The sequence below is a fragment of the Biomphalaria glabrata genome, chromosome 2 (genome assembly GCF_947242115.1).
Source record: "Biomphalaria glabrata chromosome 2, xgBioGlab47.1, whole genome shotgun sequence".
Lineage (NCBI taxonomy): Eukaryota > Metazoa > Mollusca > Gastropoda > Planorbidae > Biomphalaria > Biomphalaria glabrata.
Window position 1 is genome coordinate 21,357,164 of NC_074712.1, and position 23,767 is coordinate 21,380,930.

Sequence of the window (23,767 nt, forward strand, 5' to 3'; positions counted from 1 at the left end):
CATGTGAAAAAGCGTGACGTCACAACATCCTTACACGCGGTGTGGCAATTTGTAACGGCTCAAGATTGTAAGAGTTAGATCTACAAATCTAAGCCTTTACAGTGTTCAACACAGCATAATAATGGCGTCCCCAAATGGACAAGAAAGTGTTCCAGATTCTTGGGACGAAATTCCTTCAGTTCAGACTGACAATGTTCCAGAACTTTCATCACGACTGTCTAGGACAAATCTTAATGTTAATGCACCTGTCTTCACTCCAGGACAAAATGTATTCGCAACTCCTTTCATTCCTCCAGATTCAGTTTCCGTCAATAATTCAGCTGTTGAAGTTGAACCTAGATCTACAACCACAATAGAAGCAGCAAGTGAAGGTTATACACATTAAAAAAAATTATTTAGATAAGATTTTCAAATCTAAAGTAGACTAGATAATAAAAATGATTCTAAAGTGTGATTAGTCTTAGATCATCTATCAAGCTCTAGATCTAGTTAATCTAGGCAATCTAGCTGCAGTTAGTCTAAGTCTAGATTTAGATAGATCTAAGTCTGTTTAATTAGTTTAAGATTTAAGTTAATTTTATTTTATTCTTAATCTAGAGTGAAGTGCGAAGTTTGATCGCATTAAGCCCGCGGGCAGCCATTTTTACATTTGGATTTTTTTTATAGAACTGTAGAGTGTACTGTAGGCGCAACAGTCTGACCTAGGTAAAAGACAATGGTATCACTGAAGTCTTCGTCCTTTTGTCTTTAAAAATAGATGTCTGATTAATGTATCACTAGGTTTAGTTAAAATTGAATATGAGTAGAGTAAATCTAGAGTAGAGCTGCAGTATCAAACACTGTTTTGTATACCATTATCAAACACATCACCATATTTTTATCAATATGTCTTTATTTTGATTGTTATTACAGAAATACTGTGAACTGTCTGGTATTACGTTGTGCTATCCATTTTTGTAATTTTTAATTTTTTTTTACTACAAAAGTGCACTGGTTTAAGCCCTTTAGTCTGGGCCCTGGCTGTCCTACTTTGCCGAAAAACAAGGTTAGGGTATCCCATTTTTATTTAAAAGCTTCTTGTAAATACAAGTTGTATATAGTTATGTAGTTGTAGGCTGAAGTTTATTTGTAATATCTTCATTTTCTGTTGACCACCAAAAATATTTCAAACATCATTTTATAAGCTCATCAATGGCAGATTCAATATGTTTAAGTTCATTCCGGAGGCTTTAGATTGAAAATAACCATATTTTTGGTCCAATCATTCAGTGCAGCCCTCTTTTTTTCCCTTTGCGTCATTTGCGGTGTCACCAATTGGTCACGTGACTGGGCCCAGCCGATCTTGTCCCTACTGGCTTTACAAATGGGTCAAATGAATTTTTCTTTGAATGTGTTTATTAATATATTTAGCCATAGAAAGAAACAGTTGATTTTGTATTTTTTTATTTATATATTTGACATGATTTGATTTTAGGACATTTTCTCGCTTAAAATATTATTATATGAAGTTAATTAACATTTAAAAAACAACAAAAATCACATGAATATTAAGTATCTTAAAATATTGACATGCCAACTGTCCTGCATTATGCGGAACCTTCCCGTAAAATAACCAAAAAAGCTCATATTCCGCTGTTCTGCATTATGATTTTTTTGTTCTGCCAAGCCTGAATTCCATCAAAAAAAAATTATTTTTTTTTATTATTTGTAAACAGTGTGAAATGAAAATACAGAATGCAAAAAATATATATATATATAGGTCTGTGTTTATTGTTTACATTTCCTGGACCCGGTGTGTCCTAAATTTGCAAAGATTTAGATATCTAGTAGTCTAGAATTTTCGAGATAATCTACTAGATCTTTTCTTAGAATCTAGTAAGCACTAATTTATAAGCCAAATGCTCCATTCAAATCCTTTTCTTATAATGGATCCAGATCAAGTTCTAACTGGTTTGTAAGAAAAGGATTTTTAAAAAGTTATTTAAATCTAGACCTAAATGTAATTTACTTAGGCACAGTACTGACAGTAGGCTAAAGCCGAAATAAAGCTATAGGTCTAGAGATCTACTTATTACTTAGGCTAAGTCTAAATTAGTTTCTAAATCTAGAATCCAGAAGTAGGACTAGAAATAGACTTAGAAAGAAAGAAGATGATAGTTCTAGATTTAATAAATTTAGTTCTCAATAAGTCCAAAATCAAATAATAATAATAAAGGCTTGTCTTCGAGTCCAAAGATTAACAATAATTGATTTGATAAATGCATAGTTTTGTGCATGTTTTACAATGCATCACACAAATGGGCAGGACACACACATGCATACATACATATATACTGTATATATTAAATATTTTATTTTATATATATATATTCCACCATACATTTCATCTTTTAAAAACCTAAAATCTCCTAAAATTTTGTCATGGAAAAATGCTACTAACCCTGTCTAGTAGACTCTAATTTATTCTAGAACTAGAGACATCTAGAGTGACTAGAGTAGAGTCCTAGAAAGGCTAGATTATCAAGTAGATCTAGAATAATCTACATCTAGAAGGAACAAATAAAAAATAGTAACATTAAAGTCTAGGTCATTAGAATACATTTTGAATTGAATTCATTAGAATTATTAATTTCAAACATAATAAAGATATACAGGTTTTCTTACTTTTAATTATACTATTTACATCTATGTATAAGAATCAAACTAGCATTATTATTTAAGTAATAATTGAAGTTTTATTTATTGCGCGCAACATAGCTGCCAAACGTAAACATGATTGTGTTCCACATTGGGGCCCAAAATTCCACATTTTCAACCTGAGTTTTCCACATTCTGGGTATTTACAAATCTTTTTACAGTGACAATGTGAGACAAGACAAAATAACCAAAAGTGGGATGAAAAAAACAGTAAAATACAAATGCTAAGAAGTCAAAATAATTAACTAAAAAATGTATAACATTTGAACTAATCAGATTTTGAAAATTCTTTTTGTCATTTATATGTCAATAAGATCCATTTAGATTAAGAAAAAATAAATTCATAGTGACAATGTAAGACAAGCAAAATAAAAAAGTGGGATGAAAAAAATCAGTAAAATACAAAGGCAACTACATTCTAGAACTACAAACTATCAACAACTACAAACCCTATCTTTGACAATACAAAAAGAAGAGAGACCTGTTTGTGTCAAAAGTGTTGCAGAAACTGTTATATTGGTTCGACTAACGAATTGAGACACACACAGGATACAGAGATTTATTAATTTTATTATAATTACATTGTTTATATTCATATATATATATATATGTGTGTATTCATTGAACAGATAGTTATGAAGATATAGTTAAATGTGAACCTGGCCTGATGGGATTGAATGATTATCTAATTTATCTATTTGTTTTGTAAAGGGCCAATCTCTCATGCAAAGCCTCAACATAGAAACTTTTCTCTTTATTGTTGTAGCAATTATTATTTTTTTTTTTAAATCAGAATTAGAACCTTCTACTGAATCAATTACAGAACCTCAAGAATCTTCATCTATAGACACAGAAGGAAAAGATGAGGTCATGGAAACAGAAGTTAAAGGTACCCGAAATGACTAACTTACTTTTAATGTAAACCACAAAGTAAATCTTTTAAAGACCAACTGAAGAGGTTTTGGGGTCAATCACAGAAACCGTTTTAATACTTGTTTTCTGTAATATAATGCTTTAAAAAACGTGTATGCAAAATATTTTCTATAACTTTTCAGCCGTTAATGAGATATTAGCATTTTAATGTGGATTTTAGGGACACTAAAAAGTCTAGTCTCGTAGCCATTCGAGATGTCTTTCTCCCTCACTACACGGGTTAGTGACATCATAGTTTGGAAACTAGGTCACGCTACTAAATTTAGAGGTAATCGAATTAATGTTCGCCGGATTAGCCTAGATCTAGTCAAGCGTGCTAGTATCGAGTTTTAGTCCACCGTACAACATGGATCAGTCTGCTATATCTCTTGTTACAGTCCACGTGTGGTTTTTTATGACTATGAGTGTAAGCTAATCACAATTAGCAAGCCGGTTTAACTTAGATCCATTCATGCGTACCCAGTATTTGACCACAACACAATGTTTCTGTCCTCCATATTGTGCAGTACACCACCAATTCTTTCAATTACCTGTATTTTTCGTTCTGATAACGATGATACTAATGATAGTAAAATAGATGTATATATGTGCTAGAAACTATGGTTGCAGAAACAGCTCCTTGACTAATGGAATTCACTTATTCAAATGCCCTTGGAATGATAATGTGTAATTGTGTGTAGAGATGGGGTGGGGAGAAACAAGTCAAAGCTAGATAGTTACTTGCACACTAAGTACAAATTCAGCTTCCTTAACTTATATGATTTAAAAGTTTAAGAGTAATCCCCATATTGGAAGCAGTTAGCTCAATAAAAAGCTGATTTCAATGAAGAGCTCAATTTGTCTTTCCTAATGCAGTTTTAAAACAGAATTGCTAACTAAAACTTAAATTTTACTTTTTCTTATATTAACATATTTTCAAAGTAATAATAATAATCTTTATTGTCTAATAGAAACAAAAAACATTATAACTATTAGAATATTATCAGAATACTTTAATTTAAATAAGATAATAAGAGCAGAAACAGCTGATGTAATATATTTGATCAGTTAGGTTCAAGCTATTAAATATTTCAAGTTCTAATATTAAATTATTTATCTGGCTAAATAACTTTTGGGTGCTAAATTTTCTTTAAAATATCTTTGTAAACAGTGTCTTACTGAAAATATTTACATTTCATTAACTAATTTATAAATATAAACAAACTATGCATTCCGCATTTGTAATAATTTAATTTTTTTTCGTCGTCTGACGAGCTTTTCAGCTGTTTCTTTCAAAGGCAATCTGCTTTTCCTATATGCCAAAGAAACCACTGGTTTGTCTGTATAATGAATTAGATATGACAAAATATACAAGTTGCAACTGGGTTCGTGTGATCAAGAGAAATGCTGCATTCATCCTTAATCTTCGGAATCGAAGATAATGCCTTATAACTTTATGCTTGCATTAAATATAAAGGGCATGTCCCACAAAGTTGAAATTTATCCAAAAGAATATTTTTTTCACTTTTGAGTATTTATAAAGAAAATGTAACAAATTTGTTAATTCTAAAAATTTAAGACAACGTTAGCTTAAAACAAAGCAACTGAAAATATGAAAATAATAATAATAATCTTTATTGTCCTTGTATAAGACTTATTTATTAAAGATTATTGTCATGACCATATAAAACTGACAGGATTTCTTCTAAGCCATTGAGTGTCAGCTTTTAGATTTGCAAGTAAAAGATGCTCAACAGTCTTATAAAATAACAGTCCAGCTGGCATAACACACAATCAGGCAGCCATCCACTGTTGGACGCATCAGATCATCTTTTAGCCAATGTCAGGTTTCTACAATAAAATAATAAAAAATATATTTATATATTTATTTAGTAATAGATACATAAATGAAAATTAAGTAATATTAAATGAATATGAACATTAATATCAACCTAGAGGAATTTAGTGCTACTAGAATATAAATAGATTATATACTATAAAGGTCTATAGTAGATCTATCTTCATTCTTATAATTCTTATAATTCTTGGAGTCTAATGATGAAAGAGTTTAGTAAGTCTATATTTTATTAATTTATAAATCTAGATCTATACCTTCCTTAAGAATGATATGTAAAAATTATATGCTTTCTAAAAACAGGGTTCGTAGCGCTCCTAAAAACTCCTAAAATCTCCTAAAAAATGAAAAGTCTCCTAAAATCCTAAAATTCTCCTAAAAATTGCAAAAAGTCTCCTAAAATTTTGTCCACTCTCCTAAAATTTTTACCCAATATTTTTTTTTAAATATAATTTTGCTTATTTCTTGCTAAAAATGTGAGGGGATAACAACAGCGTTACTAGGCATTCTGATCGCATGACCTTACGGGCTGGCTGTGTTAATAACCTGACCAGTGACGCGTCTACACCGCCTTTCACCCACTTGTGAAGCGCGACCTCGTGATTGAAGATGGCCTTGGCTCAAGCAAGCATTTCACCTGGCAGTATTTTTCTGAAGTCATTTTAGAAATGTTTGTTTCCATTTATTGTTACCACTAAAGATGCGATAGATCTAGTCTGTAGTGACTATTGTCTATAATTAGAGCAATTACCAGACTAATTTGTAGGCTACACCCCTCCGGGCCCTCCCTCACCTAAAATCTTCTTGTTGTAAGTGTAAGAGTGACTTCGCGTGGAAAGTCGGTAAATCTTCTAGATCTAGCTAGTCTCTAGTAACTGTAATAGTATCTAGATTTAGATCTAAATTAGATCTAGTGAAGATAATTCGCACCTAACCTGAAAACTCCGTGAATTTTAGTCAATTTAATGATCTCGATACATCTAATGTCCAGATTACTCTAGAAATACGCTAGATTCTAGATTTACGCTAAATCACTTAGAGTCTAGTGAAGATAATTAACACAAAGAAGTGAAAAGTCCGCAAATTTAGTGACTTAGATCTAGACTCTAGATCTACGGTATATCCAGTGAAGATAATTTGCATACTGCCGCGAAAAGTCCGCAAATTTAGTGACTTAGATCTAGACTCTAGATCTACGGTATATCCAGTGAAGATAATTTGCATACTGCCGCGAAAAGTCCGCAAATTTAGTGACTTAGATCTAGACTCTAGATCTACGGTATATCAGGTGAAGATAATTTGCATACTGCCGCGAAAAGTCCGCAAATTTTAGTGACTTAGATCTAGACTCTAGATCTATGGTATATTCAGTGAAGATAATTCGCACACAGCCGCGAAAAGTCCGCGAATTTTAGTGAAATTATATATAGACTTTAGATTAACTATAAAGCACTAGAATCTAGTGAAGATAATTCTCACACAGCCGTGAAAAGTCCGCAAAATTTAGTGACTTAGAGTTAAAGTCCGCGAATTTTCCGAATTAGCTTTAGAGTCTAGATCTTCTGTAAATTTAGTGAAGATAATATTCACACAGTGAAAAGTCCGCAAATTTTCGTGACTTTGATGTAGACTCTAGATTTACGCTAAATCACTAGAATATATATAGTGAAAATATTTCTCTGAAAAGTCCGCGAATTTTAGTGACTTAGATCTAGAGTCTAGATCTACTGTAAATTCAGTGAAGATAATTCTCTCACAGCCGTGAAAAGTGATTAGTGATTTAGATCAAAAGAGTCTAGATCTACTGTAGATTTAACGAAAATATTTCGCATACAGCTGTGAAAAGTCCGTAAAAATTATTTCACTCATAAAAGCCAGGGAAACTATGCCTATATGGTTGAAAAAGATTCTGCTAGGAAAAAAACGTGAATAGGTCTAATCCCCCCCCCCCCCCCCCAACCCAAAAGCCATTTTTTAGTAAGCAATTGTCAACTAAACATTCAAATAGGCCAATATTACCCTATATATTACTGGCTCTGTTTATGAAAAGGATTTAAGTTAACTAATAAAAGAATAAAACATTACCTCAAATGCACACCATGACTCTAGTATCTAGAAGATACACATAGGAACTAAAAATGTACATTTCCATCACAGAGAAGATACATCATGAATAAGGCATCTCTAAGAATGCTTCTTATTTTAAAAAAATGGAAAAGTAACCATTTGTAATGTTTTTAAATAAATCTTTGAAAAAAAAATGTTTGTTTGAGGTTTTGGGATGACAGTCAAGTTGTTACTTGATTAAAAGATAACTTTCATTACATTTTCTGTGGACATACAACAGCTGATAACATTGTTTCTGTGGCATATTGGCAAGATATTTATTATTTTAAAAATCAAATAACAATAATTTATTTGATAAATGCTTAGTTTTGTGTATGTTTTACTATGTATCACACAAACGGATAGGAAACACACACACACATCATACATTTCATCCTTAAAAAAACTCCTAAAATCTCCTAAAATTTTGTCATGAAAAAGTGCTACTAACCCTGTAAAAACTATTGTTACTATAGACACTATAGTGACTATAAGTGATAATAGTCTTCTAAATCTTGTAGTAGGCCCTACTACAAAACAAGAATAGACTTTTATAGACCAACTAGAGATTTAGACAGAACCTTCACCAGGACATAGAATCTATATATTAATATTACAGACCACTAATGAAGTGACCTAGCCCTATAGCCTAGGCTAGTCACTATATAAGTCATAAGACTATATTTTTATATTCCTATATTATTTTTTTTTTTGTATTTATTTTTTATAGTAATTTATTTATACTAAATTAGATCTACGACTAGATTTAGATCTACATCTAAACTAAGACTAGTAAAAAAAAATATAGATCTATGTAGCTAAAAATCTATTATTAGATATCTAAATCCATATCTAGTAATAAGACTAAATTGTCTACGTTAAGCTGGTCTTAATAACAAAAAACAAGATCTAGAATCCTCTAGGCGGTCTAGCTAGATCTAGTGTCTTGAGCTCGACATTTTCCCCCTATTTCCATACTAAAACGTCACTTCCGCTTTCGGCCATGGGAGAGCCATTTCAAATCTCATTAATTTTTTTACACTTTCAAATGACTTTTTCTAGTATAAATATGTATTTCTTTTAACTCAAATTTTTAGGAACTATATTTGATACCATCTACTATCATAATCAATAGTTATCTCAATTTCGATAAAAACCTCTTCAGTTGGTCTTTAAATAAGATGCTATAATTTAAAGAAAAGCTTACAGTGTATTTCATTATGGTCTAATATTATTATTGTGCTTTATTATTACAGTATTCTAAAGCAAGGTTGTCTTTTCAGATCTTGATACATTTATCTGTATTTTAGTTTTTCAGTATATCGCAGTAAATTTAGTTATAATTTTTGCTTGCCTTTGATGAATATAGTTATCCCTGTCTGAATTGCTTTCATGGGGACATTACTCTCTGAGGCCTTTTCTTTTAAACATTTTTTATTTTAAATAATAATTATTGTTGTATTGTAATCTGAAAGATATAATTTGATTGAACTGTGTCAGCCTTGTTTTGAAGGTTTGAAAATTCATTTATACAATTGTTCAAAGAAAATGTAAATATTAATTTTCAGAGACATTACCAGATGTTGAGGAGACTGGGAATGGTGATATAGGTAGGTATGAGAGGTTTTAAAACTTTACGAATATTATAATGATGCTATTTAAGCGAAAAAAAATATTCTGTAAATTTCAATGGTAATTTAACAGAATTTATATTGTGGTTGCAGCCAAGGGAGGAGGGTCTCACTTGAACATTGTCTTCATGCTCTCAGAGCTTTTGTAATTCTACTTCTATACCATCAAACCATGTTCTTGGCTAGCTAACATATAAAGTAATATGTTTTATATTATTTCTGTCACTATAAATGGATCTTCATATAATTATAGGGCCATATTTTTTAAAGGATTTTTTGTTGTTTTTGTCAGTGCCCAAGTCTCACTTTGATGCTCGACTTCATGTCTTGATAATTTTGTAGATAATGACAGCAATAAGATAATCAGTTAAAATTCTATAAAAATGATTAGTAGCAATACTTTTTTTTTCTTAATATACGTAATTGTCCCATAAGTGCAGATGATCAGCTAGGTTTTAGTTATATTTATTGTTTATAAAATATTTTACTTGGTCTTAATCAGATATAAGAATTAACCAGCATACTTAAACCAAATTTGATGAAAAAATGCTTAATAAACAGATAAAATAAATATTTAATGAAGTGGTTTATGTAAAAATATATTCAAAACAAGAATTTCTTTTAAGGCTGTTGGTTTATTATACTAAATTTACCCTTTTTTTTTAAGATGACTGGGCCAATGATCTGGAAGAAGGTGATAAAGATGATGATGAGATGGTGGATGAAGATGATGACACCGATGACACTGATGTTGAAAAGCCTAAGAAAAAGCCAAAAGCACCTGGTCAACCAAAAATCAGAAAAGAGCATCTAAATGTTGTATTTATTGGTCATGTCGGTAAGCAAGAAGAAAAAGGATTATGGATATGACTATAGTATGACAATTACCAAAGCTTTTAAATTAAAATTGACTATTATCTATAATTTTTATTTTATTTTCCTTAGATGCTGGAAAATCTACTATTGGAGGTCATTTGCTGTAAGTTTTTAAGCTTTAAAAAAATTTATAGATAATTATATAATTCTAGCATAAATAAGTCCTTATAATTACATTTCTATTAAGGATCTATAAAGCAATCTTAATCTTAAAATGTATTTAATTGTATTTTTTTTTTTTTTTTTTTTTTAAGTTATCTTACAGGTATGGTTGACAAAAGAACCTTAGAAAAATATGAAAGAGAAGCAAAAGAGAAGAATAGAGAATCATGGTAATTATTTGATGAAATAAATGATTTTTAATTTCCAAACAAATGTTTTCCTTATTTAAACTTAATTCATTTTGTTTTTAGGTATTTATCTTGGGCATTAGACACTAATTTAGAGGAACGTGAGAAAGGAAAAACTGTGGAAGTTGGAAGAGCATTTTTTGAAACGGAAAAGAAGCATTATTCAGTCTTGGATGCACCTGGTCACAAAAGTTTTGTCCCCAATATGATTTGTGGAGCCTCTCAAGCAGATTTAGCTATTCTGGTAAGTATATCATTTCTCTATGGCAATGATCATGTGTTAAAAATGTATTATGCTATAGTATTAAAACTATATTATTTTAGATTTGTTAAGGTGATATGGTTGACCTGCAGACCAAGGCAAATTTTGTAAAATGTATTACAGAATGACTGATAGCTTATCAACTAAATTTACCCCCTTTATTTAATTTTAAATATTTCTTAAAATAAAAAAAAATTGTCTGATTGGATATTTAAAAAACAATTATTGAATGAATGGCACAGACATGCCTACCGTCCTGCATTATGTGGAACTGTCCCGCAAAATCATCAAAAAAGCTCACAATCTGCATTTGCGATTATTTGTTCTGCCAAGTCTGAATTCCAACAAATAAAAATTGCCCTATTTTCATTATTTATTAAAAGTGTGAAATCAAAATATTGAATGCAAACTAAAATATATAGATCTATAGGTCTGTGTTTATTGTTTAAATTTCGTCTCCTCCTGGACTTCGTGTGTCCTAGAATCTATATAATCTATAGATTTACAAAGGTATGCTTGATCTACATGTAGAATCTAGGAGTCTAAAATCTAGCTATATTCTTAGGATCTAGTAAGCGCTAATTAATAAGCCAAATGCTCCATTCAAATCCTTTCTTTTCCTGACAATGGACCCAGATCTAAGATAAGATTAGATCTAGAGTCTTGTGTTTTGAATTTGAAAATGTCACTAAGAAAAGGATTTTTAAAAATATGTTATTAAAATCTAGATCCTAATGTAATTAATTAAGGCACAGTAAGGCTAAGGCCTGATTAAGGCTATAGATCAACTTATTACTTAGGCTAGGACTAGAATTGGATTATACATTTCTAGAGGAGGGACTGCTGTGTGGACGACATCGTTCCGACCGTAAACAATTCCCAGGCTTTCATTCATGTCAATTTTCTAGATCAAAATCTAAGAGTCTATATAGATTATATAGATGTAATTGTTACGTCTTCATATTGGATGAGACTCTTTAGACATGTAAACGACAAATCACAGTTTATAAATACTTTAATCTTTATTAACACTGAAAACACTTTCTTGTTCATAGTCCTCCATTTCGGTTCTTTTCCTTTCAACACGCAATCGCACCATTTCACATTCACACTAAGATGCGCACGTAACACCCCCCCTGTTTAACAAGTTCGATGTACATCGAACGTCCAAAATACAAATCACTGAATATATTATCAGACTATTCCAAGTTAAAAAAAAATCGGTAACATATAAAACCATAATGTAATAACTAAACAAACTCAAACACAATGTCATGTTAATACCAATACAATTCCAACATGGAATAACAATTATATTCATCACAATAATACTGTTATTATGAGCAATTGAAACCACTTCTGTTAACATATATCTTTAAGTAATCATATTTCTATTAATACAACTCCCCACTCATAATTTTATGCCTGTACAAACACCATCATTCCAGTCGCAATCACATAGTTAACAAACAAGGTCTATCTTGCTCCATGTATATTGTAGCCTCAACAACATGACCCAGTTTATAACTAACAACACTCCTCATAGGCTACCATAGATTTAATCCAATGCTATTTACGTCTTAGTATCATCAGGCCTATATAATACTTCCAGTCTTGACGTTTCTTTTTATGTATTTCTACCACATCATTTCGATAATTTTCTTACAAATGTAATTTTAATAGAATAATTATAATCCAACAGAACCACACCTAATTAAATACATTGTGCAACATCTACGTATCTACTTTCCAGTATTTATACTCTTTTACATTTCCTATGTAGCCTTTACAAACTTCTATACTGTAGTATCCTTAACCTATATGTATATGTAACAACAATATTTACTTCATTACACATATATTTATTCATTGTAGAATAGAACAATAATTAGTGTCCATCAGTCCTACCTTTTCTAATCATATCTATATAATTCTAACATTATTGACATGCCATCCTTTCCGCTTCCCTCCTTTGCAATGATGTCCCATTGTGATCCTACTACCGAATGATCTAGCTGTACTGTTTTCTAGGCTGCTAATATCCCTCTCTTTTCTCGTATACGCCTCTCCACTATTGTACCTTGATTCCTTAATTTTAATTAACTGTTGACACTGTCTTCTAATATGCCCCCTTCTCCCACAATTAAAGCATAAGATGTATGGACTTGTACGTCTATATGTGGGTTTAAATCGCTTTCCCTGTACCACTGATTGCCTTACTTTACTTTGATTTGGACCCATTCCTATTGCATTGCTTTCTACCTTATCTGTTAATTCTTTCTTCTCGTGCTCTCTGCTACCCATGTCATCTGATGTATGAGATCTTATGTCTTCTTCCACATCCCCATTTCTACCTCGCGTAAACTTTATCCCATAATATTTCTTCCAATTCTCAATCTCCCTTACTGAACATATTTTCACCCCATGAATATTCCCAATAATTAAATCTATCTCACCCTGATCTACAACACAAGCTTCCACTGTCCCCTTAAAATACGGTGTGTCTATACTAACTTTAGCAATCGGTAATTGTACAATATTCCCATTAAACATAACACACTTCCTAGATTCGCCTGTATATTCATGGTCTTCCACTAAATCCTTATTCACTCCAATAATAGTGCTCCCTGTATCCCTGATGGTCTTGGCTGCCTTGTTCCCTACGAATGTCTGAAAAATCTCCAATGTTCCAGTATCAGATGACAATGATAAGCCTTGCTCTATTCTACCTTTCTCCCAGTCCTTTCTATCCTGTCTGTTCCCTTGATATCTTCCGTTGCGGCTATCAATTTGTCTTTCATATGTACCACTTCTATACTGTCTATCCTGTGTCTCCCTTGTTCTGTGAGAGTTATTCTGTGTCTCACATGTTCTGTTAAAGGCAACTATTTCTTCTATATCACTGCCTCTAGATAATTTCTTCTCGGGATGAGCCACTTTATAAGCCCTTATCAGTCTTACTATGTCTTCTATGGATTTCGGTTTCCTCTCCAACAGAAATATTTTTAATTCCTCCTGACACTCGTACATCACTTTGTCCAGCATGAGAAATGTCTTAAGACTGTCAAAGGTTTTTTCTACCTCAGCAGTTTCTATCCAGTTATCGAAATGGCTGCTCATTTTGTCCAAGAAGGTCTGCGGGTCATCCTCTGGTTCTATCTCACAATTAACAAACTGTTGGCAATAGAAAGCTTCTGTTTTCCCGAAAGTTCGAAGTAGTTGTTCTTTCACAATGCTGTAGTTACCCTGGTTCATACATATTTTTGAAGGCACTTCCGCTGTAAATTATCTCGACAATAAGAATGTCCATTTGTCTTCAGGGTATTCCAATTCTCTCATTTCTATTTCGAACTTCTTCAAAAAAATGTCTATGTCCATTTTGTCTTCGTTGAATATCAAACCTTTATATTTTGCCAGTTTATTGTCTGTAGAGTCACTCTTTCTTTTATCATTCTCTTTTCCTTGGTCTGTTTTTAACTTTTTCTCTGCTGTCTCTTTTTCAAACGCTAATCTTTCTCTTTCAATGGCGACTAATTCGTTTTTCTTCTCCTTTTCAATGGCTATCTTTTCTCTTTCTCTTTTGTCCTCCTTGTCTAATCTTTCCTTTTCTTTTTCTCTTTCTCTTTTGTCCTCCATGTCTAATCTCTCCTTTTCTTTTTCTCTTTCCATCGCTAATCTCTCCTTTTCTTTTTCTCTTTCCATCGCTAATCTCTCCTTTTCTTTTTCTCTTTCCATCGCTAATCTCTCCTTTTCTTTTTCTCTTTCCATTGCTAATCTCTCCCTCTCCATCAACCTTTCTTGTACGTACTTTCTTAGTTCTGCCCCTTCAAGCTCCAACAACCTTCCCTCTTCTTTCAACGCTGCTACCTCAGCCTTGTCCGCCATTTTCTATTAATATTAATCAAATTGAATAGTATCCTGTCACTAGATCTAGCCTATATAATATGATATCTCTACTGTCTGTTGACAGGAGATCAACTGTGTATAAAGGACCACGTAGGTTTTACCTTTGCGTTGGGCGCCACTTGTTACGTCTTCATATTGGATGAGACTCTTTAGACATGTAAACGACAAATCACAGTTTATAAATACTTTAATCTTTATTAACACTGAAAACACTTTCTTGTTCATAGTCCTCCATTTCGGTTCTTTTCCTTTCAACACGCAATCGCACCATTTCACATTCACACTAAGATGCGCACGTAACAGTAATAAATTTAGTTCTCAATAAGTTAGTAGTGTGTAGATCTTGGAGATAAATCATAGATCTATTTATAAAATAATGATTATAATCTTTGTCCTGATCTAGATTAGTAGACTCTAAATTATTGTTTATTCTAGAACTACTGACATCTAAAGTGACGCCCTAGATAATCAAATAGATCTTGAATGATTTAGATCTTAAATGAGACTTAATTCTTTGTTTTAATTGTTAGGAACTATTTGTTGCCCACTCAATTATGTAAAGCTGGTGTAAATGCCTCTCCTATAAGTTAGCCTAATGAAGTTAAGAGCATTAGCTTTCATTCTGATATTAACTTTTTATTCTTTAAGAATGAAAAAAAAAAATAAAACTTAATGATTCTTGAACACTTTTCAATCAGGTTATATCCGCTAGACGAGGTGAGTTTGAGACAGGTTTTGAAAGAGGTGGTCAGACAAGGGAACATGCAATGTTGGTTAAAACAGCTGGAGTCAGGCATATGATTGTTCTTATCAACAAGATGGATGACCCAACTGTTGAATGGGATGAGTCGAGGTAAATTCCATTGAAGATATATCAATTCATTCTGAAATCATACCATTGTGTGTTTTATTACAATTTTTTAAAATATTTTTTTCTTTCAGGTTTATTGAATGTAGAGAAAAAATACTTCCATATTTAAGAAAGTGTGGCTTTAATCCCAAAACAGACCTTTATTTTATGCCTTGCTCAGGGCTAGGTGGAGCATTTCTAGCTTCAGTTCCAGATGAATCTGTGTGTCCTTGGTACAGGTAAGAAAAGTTCAGTTTCAAAAAATTATTTAAAGAAAAAACAAACAAACTTGTCTGAAACAATGTGTATTTTAACAGGGGCCCATCATTGTTAGAGTACTTAGATTCAATGCCTCCCATTAGTAGAGCACTGGATGCACCTGTTAGAGTGCCACTTGTTGAGAGATATAAGGTAAGTTTTTTTTTTTATTTTTAAAGCTTACATTTTTATTTGATACACACTTATTACCTTCCTTTGTCATTTTTATGTCATAGGTTTCATTGGAGTGTGTAAAAGAAATCCCTATGTTAATTAGCAATTGTATGAATTTTGTACAATTTGCCAGTCACATAGGAACATCTTAGTATAAGAAAATATAATGATACTGCTGGTTAAAAACAAAGCGCAAAAAGTCTTTTAATACAGAGCACTAAGTAATCTGTTTGAAATACCAGTGGTTAAAAGAACCAGATGTAAGGAAATTTGCCATTTACACTCACTTTTAACTAGTTATGCCTCTATGCTGTTTGTATGAGGTCTGTAAAATCATTTTAAAAATGTGTTATTTACATAATTACATTTAAAAAGTTGAGTAATCTGAAATGAAAAAAGTAGACTAACATAGCTAAGTTTTAGTTTTTGAAGAACTTGAATCTAGATCTAGAAAGTAAACGTCTAAGTAATTCTCTAGACTTCAAATGGATTACACTGACTACTACATTTTTCTATTGAAAATGTTTCTCATTTTTGCTTAAAATTCATTTTCACATCTGGATTTAATGACTAAAATTATTAGATAAATGGTTATTTATGATCTATTGTTATAAAAAAAATTTTTCATCCTTTACTATGTAAGCATCTTAAGGCAACTTTTTAAGGCATTTGACTAAAATAAAATAATAAATCAACACACTTATTACCTTCCTTTGTCATTTTTATGTCATAGATTTCATTGGAGTGTGTAAAAGAAATCCCTATGTTAATTAGCAATTGTATGGATAATGTACAAGTTGCCAGTCACATAGGAACATTTCATATAACCTGTTTTCTTTTTGCTGATATTTGGAATATTTAGTGATAGCATTGAAAAATTAAAATGCTCTAATAAGGTAAAGTATTTGAAAGCATATTTGATGAAACATTTTTTTAATTTCAGGATATGGGAACCATTGTTTTAGGAAAAATTGAATCTGGAGTAATCACAACAAATCAAAAGTTACTTATGATGCCAAATAAAGTAATGTTTTCTTTTAATTTAAACATTTTATTAACCATTTTTAGCTAGGAACCAGTCTTGTGACTTCCTGCTTAAGAACTAAACTAGAGTTAAAAGTAACCTTATGATATAAATAACCAGACATTTAACTAGTTTTCTTAGTATTATTTTTGCTACCAGAAAGTCAGGCTCATGTTGCTTTGTTGACTGGCAGGCATTGTTCTTGGTGATGCTTTTTACATTTTCTCTCAATATAATTAATGCTATTTTATAATTGCTATCTGTTGGTCTTATTACTTCATCTTCAATACATTACATAATGTATATGTTTTTTTCCAAATGACTTTTAAATCTTAATTTTGATAAATCTACAGACACCTGTAAGAGTCATGAACATAGTTTCTGATGAGGATGAAAGTGATGATGCTATGCCAGGAGAAAATGTTAGATTAAAAATAAGTGGTGTAGAAGAAGAGGTAAATTAGTTTGTTGTTTTCAACATTACAATATGTTGATTGATTTATGATTGAAGTCATCAGTTCACAAAAGAATGAACTTGTTAAATGTCATTTTGTGTGTATAAATCTATAGATATATATGCATTTATTTATGTATGCATTTTATTTTCGTTCAGGACGTTTCCCCTGGATTTGTATTGTGTTCCCCTGAAAATGTCTGCAACACTGGAAGAATTTTTGATGCCCAGGTAATTCTTTAATCTGGGATTTAAGGTGGTGTACTGCAAGGAATACATTTATGATGTAAATTGGAAAAGTGTCGAAATACAAATAGATGTTGAGTTTTAACTTCAGCTTTTAGAACAACCAAAATTAGGTATATTATTCATTTATCAAGAGTATTTTTTAAAATCAAATCTTTACAGCTCTGGTTAAAACAATAACCTTAGTTTTTGCCTGTGATGAACATAGTTATCCCTGTCTTAATAGCGCTCTTTGCACATGGGGACATTACTTTCTGAGGCAATTGTAAAAAAAATAATTATTGCTAAACTTTAAATCTTTATGAGAATATATTTAGTGGTCTGAGCACCTAAGCTGTTACCTGGGCTTTAAGAAACATTAAATACAGGGCTTGGAATGTAGATTTTTTTTTTTTCTTAACACATCTCCATTCTACTTTAGCTAGCTGAGTGTGTGCTGGTACTTTGTAGGATAGATGATGTTTGGGAGGTTTCTGAGCTGCTTACAGGTGCTTTGCAAAATAAAAGTGGGTTAATCTGTTTTGTATTCAAATTTGACTCCCATGTGTGACCAAGCTCTTTATGCCCCACTATTTTGTTTGTACTATTTACGTTTTTTTCTTTCTTTTTTTCTCTTCAGATAGTAATATTAGAATACAAGTCAATCATCTCAGCAGGTTACAGTTGCATTTTGCATATCCATGCATGTGTAGAAGAAGTAACACTTAAGGTAATATTTACTCAGTTTTTTATAAGCTTTTACAAAACTGCCTATGATGAATTTAGTTATCCCTGTCAGATATATATGTTGACATTATTATCTGAGGTAGTTTTTTTTTTTTTTTTAAATTTTTAATGTAGTATAATGTTTAAACCCTTTAACTCATTAGCTACTAAGCCATTCCTAAGCAGCATCTCTCTAAATACTAAGCAAAGGAAGGTAACTCCAAAACATCAATAGACTGACTTTACAAAATATATTTAAAAAAACATAAAACAACATCTATCAATAACAAAAAATACTTCTAAAAAAAGAGAAATGGATGACCTTTAAAATGATGTATAACTTGAATAGGTTTTACAAGATTAAAACAATAAAAACAACAGGTAAAGACGAAAATTTGTTCGAGTGCCTGATTTTTAGAAGACTGGTGGACCCCCCCCCCCCCCCCCTCCCCAATCAGATGTGTAATTTTTGGTAATATTTAAATTTTACCCAAAGACCAGTAATGTTTTTAAGTAGGAATTTTGTAGGCCTATACAATAAACATTATGCTTTTATATAAAATCTTTATATGTCTTGAGTATTTACTGACTTTCACTGGGTACGTGTGAGGCCCTTAGTTGCCTGAACATGGCATCATGCTGATGTGGTTCTGCATGTGTCTCAGATTTCATGACTTCTAGCATAACAAAGTAAAAGTAATCAAACCATTGTCCAAACCAATGTTGTGTACACCCCTCAACTAGATCTATTTCATCTAAAGTTTTCATGTGGTAAATAAAAACTGTTCAAAATATCAGTCAAAGATGTTGATTCATTGACGCTAGATCCAGAATAGTCTAGATCTAGGCTAGATGATCGATCTAATGTTTCCTTCACTCTATCTCTGAATCGGACTAGATCTAAGTCTAAATGTAGCGCTAAATTCTAATGATCAATGTCTTGATCAATATCAAGTTCATTATTAGCTGTATTTAGTGTATTATTTGCGATAACGGGTCTAAAAATTGAAAGGTCATTGAGAAAATGGCCTGTGCAGCTAAGAAAAATCGAAAAAAAAAAATCAACAAACTTCGAAGGCCCATAGAAACTGAAGCGAAAGACGTAAAAACATTCGTTTTTTTTTTAACGAAACGATCTATATTTCTACTTTTTAAAAAACCCAGCCAGCTCAAAATAACACCACGCGTCGCGCAGGAAAACGAGAGCTACGCAAGTCACGCTGTATGTGTGCTGTGGCGGGCGCTTTTGGGCGCATTAGTACTGAGGGGGGAAGGGCGCATTAGTAGCTAATGAGTTAATATCTGTAGCTAAGGTTTAGCTAAGTATAGAAATTTGCACAAGTAAAAAACTCAGCAATTTTTATATATTGCAACAAGTAGTTTTAGCCTAGATTAAGGAAAATGCCAGTCACAATATTGTTTACAATATGCAAGTTACACACTTTAATTTTGCAAGCAATAGGTTTTTAAATTATAATGCTAAGAGAATTTCTATTAAAGGCTTTAATCTGTTTGATTGATAAAAAAACTGGAGAGAAAACTCAAGTGAGACCAAGATTCATAAAACCTGACCAAGCTGGTATTGCAAGATTAGAAGTCAATGGTGGTTTAATATGCTTAGAGACTTTTAAAGACTTCCCACAGATGGGAAGATTTACACTGAGAGATGAATGTAAGTTGATTTTTTTTTTTATTTTTTGTAGTATCAATTCTTGTGTGAATTTAATAAGCTTTAATCTCATTGTAGCTGCATCTGTGAGAAAATTCATGTCATGTTTATCTTAAAATCATAAGCCTTGATATTTGCCACATCTGCTTATGATCATCTAGTGCAGAGGTTCTCAACCTGTGAGTTGCAACCCCTTTAGGGGTCGAATGACAATTTTTCAGGGTCACCTAAGACCATTGGATTTTTGGGTTTTAAAAACTTTTCATCTATTTATCATCTGATTTTTTTTTAAAAAAAGAGCATAGTTAGTATACATTTTCATTTGATGTAACAAAACAAAGGGACATCACCCGAATTGATTTCGACCAGACTAATAATGAAACCATAGAAACAAAAATTTAATTAAAAATTAGGGGTGACATATTTAAGAAGACAGATGCTTTGCTAGAGGAAAAATATAGCTATTTGAGTTGATGAGTGTAACATCCACTGTTTAAAGGTAGACATGTCTTTTTTCGTTGATAGTTACTTCTTTGTACTGAGTTTGATGGCGTCAAAATGTTCTGCTATTTCACACTGATGTGACGTTATTGTCAAGAGGCAAGTTTTTTTTAAATCTTCGTGGGAAGTTGTGTTTTTTTTTATTAGAAAGAAAAACACATAAAATAGCCAACCTGGTAGACATCTTTGTCACCTTGAATAAGGAATGTTACAGTGCAAGGATTCAAATACATTATGCCTCGATTTGTCTGGAAAGATCCGTTCGTTTAATGAAACTTCAAATTTGGCAAACAAAACTGGATGAAAATAAAAACATGTATCTTGCCAACTTGATCTGCTTTCTATAAGTCATAAAGATTTTTTGTTAGCAATAGAATTATAAAAGACATTTATTTTACACTCATTACAATTACATAAAGCTTTTTCTGTGTTTAATTCCTACCAATGAAAATACATCAGAAATCAGATATAGAAATAATGATAAAGATTTTATGACATTGTCAAATTTCCATTTTACTAGGCATATGAACGAGAAAAAAATTACGTTGGGGGGTCGCTGTCTAGCGGAGAATCGTTTTAGGGGGTTGCGGCAACAAAAAGGTTGAGAACCGCTGATCTAGTGTGTAAGTGAAGTATGCACATGCATACTTAATTCAAGGGACAATATAAAGTACAAGGCACAAATAAAATGTTAATTTAGATACTGAACCAATTTGTAAGTACATTTGTATAAGATAAAAAAGGTATTTAGTAGGCAATTTGTGACAGATGTCATTTAAGATTTCAACAAAAAACTAGGCCAGCTGCTAATTGTACTGTTTTTGTTTTTTTTTTTCTTGTCCAATTAATATTTTTTAGATTATCAGATGCTTTCAATATTCTTAAAAAGCTTAAATCAACTCACTCTGTCTCGTCTTTCTGTCTGGTTTGTACACGTTATTCCTCCCACACCCAATCTAGAACCAAGCAGAAATTTTGTACAATTATTTCTTTTACCTGACAACATAAAAATCAATTTAAAAAAAATGAACCAGTTAGCTATGTAACTATTGGTAATACATTTTGTTTGGTATTTGAACAAGGGAAAGGCATTTTTATTGAAGTGGTGGTGTAAGCTGAATTAGTCCCCATTTTAGGTGGTCTTAGTTAACACAAACATGAAAAACAGGATGAGATTATGGAAACAAAAGATAACTATACAATTTTCCATGAACCATGAGTTCTCTAATTCAGGTCATTCCCCCTTTTTTTTTATTTTTAAAAATGCTATTTTATTGTTAGCCAAGATCTATTACAAATTTAATTACATGACTGATCCAAACTTATTGATAAAAAAAAGTGTGCTTAATATAAGCTTTTGTTTTTAGCAAAATTATCTTGTTTTTCTCTATTTTCAGTAAAAACTATTGCTATTGGAAAAGTGCTTAAAATTATTGAATAAGTCTTTCTCAACTGCTGACTCCAGATCTGGGGCTGGGACTCTGAAAGGTTCTTGTTTCTATCTAGCAATGTTCATATGATCGCATTACCACAAGTTGACTGATGTCTTGCTACAAATTTATTTTTAAGTTTATTCTGCCCAACCTACAAGTGTTTTTTTAAAGAAAACTTGTGTATTAAAAAAAATGTTGAATGTCTAGCGAGTTATAGTTTAGTGTAATATTTCAAGTGAGTGTAGCAAGAGAAGTACAGGTTTACAATCTGTGATATGAAATTTTAGGCATTGTGGCTTAATGTGTATGAAATTTGAAAGAAAAAAAATGTACCTCTTTCAAAGAACCTTTACTTTGCATTATGTATTCATCTCTTGAACATGCATCTACCATCATTCATCAACAATGGTGCAAATTGCTGGACCAGTTGTGAAATGAGGACTGGGACGGTTAGTCTTGTTTGACATTTGTTTTGAATTGTATATTTATGCAATATAATGAAACTGGAGGAAGGGCATTTTTTTGTTTGTTTACTTATTATCTATGCCTTATTCTCAGATGCTTCTTCTAGTGATCATTTTCAAGTCCTTTTAAAGGTTGGGGGAGGGGAAGATATATGTAAAATTGTGTCCAGTCAATTTAGGAATACTTCATTCAAATTTGCAGTGAATTTGAAGACTTAGACTAAAAAATGTCTTGAGAGTTGTGTAATTATGTAAATTCTACTCTAAATGTAACAGTTTGTGTAAGAAATGTACATTTAAGTTTGAGCACATTTTAAGTGATATATCACAGAAATATTGAAATGCCTATTACTTTATTTTATGTAAATAATTTATTTTGGATTTTAAAGAATGCATTTTGTTGGTGTAAACATTGAACCCAACTTGTTTTATGTTTGAATGTTTGGATGAATTTCTGTGGTATGAAATTTTGGCAAATAAAATATTTTTCCATTCAGTCTGAATGTTTTGTTCTCCTACACTTGCTATTTTTGTACACAATTTGTAAGTCAGCCTGCATGGGGCACATAGTTAAGAAAGTTAAGGCTTTTAACATAACTTTTGACTCCAATTGTGTACTTACAATGTGGTGCCTGAGAAGAATATTATTATCCTATGATCAATGAAAAGGCTCTCCTAAAATTGTAGAGACATTGACTCTTGGCCAACAGAATATTTCTTATCTTGTATAATACAGACATTACTTCAAAAAAGATGGTTATTTCCTATGCCTCATGCATGTTAACCAATGATTTAAAATCTACCAAGTCACTGGTTTTCTTGGCTGGCTCAGGCAACCCATTCGATGCACTAATAGCACTAGGGAAGAAGGAGCATTTGTACAAATTAATCCTAGCATATGGAACAAGGAATGTGCCTTAATTTCAAGCAAAATTGATAGGCATTGGCAGAAAATATTGCAGAAACAAAATAAGCTACAGGTACCCTTGGACTTAACTAGGAACAAAAGCGCCCCCCCCCCCCTTTTTTTTTTTTTAAAGGAAAACAGCATTTTAAGCTCTTATTTATAGTTGTATCTTGTTTAACATTTAATGGTTGGATTCAAGTAATCCCATTAGCACAGACTGAAGATGTCACAGAAGAAAAAAGGTTCAACAGGATTTTAAGTTACAAGTTATGACGCCCTAATGACCGCATGTTATAAAACAAATCGGAGAAGAAAAAACTTTGATTTTGTTATTGTTTGCATCATGCAAATGTATACTCCATTTAGTAAGCCTTGAACATTTTTTATATTACCTAGTTAAGCTTTTTGTTATTAGATGATTTGATAATTTCAAAATTTTTTAAGAACTCTTAAAGGAAAAACCAGATGGTCAGGCATATTTCAAGAA

At 31.7% G+C, this 23,767-nt stretch overlaps 2 protein-coding genes and 1 non-coding gene across 3 annotated transcripts in view; all 3 read left to right on the top strand.

Annotated features, from left to right (window-relative positions):
- Nucleotides 1-22,869, top strand: LOC106057133 (eukaryotic peptide chain release factor GTP-binding subunit ERF3A-like). The gene is made up of 16 exons (XM_056022026.1): nt 1-371; nt 3,491-3,586; nt 9,139-9,180; nt 9,869-10,039; nt 10,147-10,180; nt 10,332-10,409; nt 10,491-10,671; nt 15,294-15,448; nt 15,538-15,684; nt 15,763-15,856; nt 16,821-16,901; nt 17,255-17,356; nt 17,515-17,586; nt 18,221-18,310; nt 19,807-19,978; nt 21,874-22,869. Exons 1-16 carry the CDS (start codon nt 122-124, stop codon nt 21,915-21,917), a joined length of 1,809 nt encoding a protein of 602 aa, XP_055878001.1. The 5' UTR covers nt 1-121; the 3' UTR covers nt 21,918-22,869.
- Nucleotides 1-23,767, top strand: part of LOC106057162 (ribosomal L1 domain-containing protein 1-like) — a 187,793-nt gene that overhangs the window by 134,939 nt on the left and 29,087 nt on the right. The window lies entirely within an intron of this gene.
- LOC129924856 (small nucleolar RNA R38) lies at nt 18,346-18,412 on the top strand. The gene has a single exon (XR_008776765.1). It is a non-coding gene; the product is annotated as a small nucleolar RNA R38 (small nucleolar RNA).

Bases quoted from the DNA above. Each gene is read 5' to 3' on its own strand.
- LOC106057133 (XM_056022026.1), top strand. From the start codon at position 122: ATGGCGTCCCCAAATGGACAAGAAAGTGTTCCAGATTCTTGGGACGAA. The intron at 10,410-10,490 runs GTAATTATTTGA...TTTTGTTTTTAG, and splicing joins GAGAAGAATAGAGAATCATG to GTATTTATCTTGGGCATTAG. The intron at 18,311-19,806 runs GTAATATTTACT...TTTCTATTAAAG, and splicing joins TAGAAGAAGTAACACTTAAG to GCTTTAATCTGTTTGATTGA.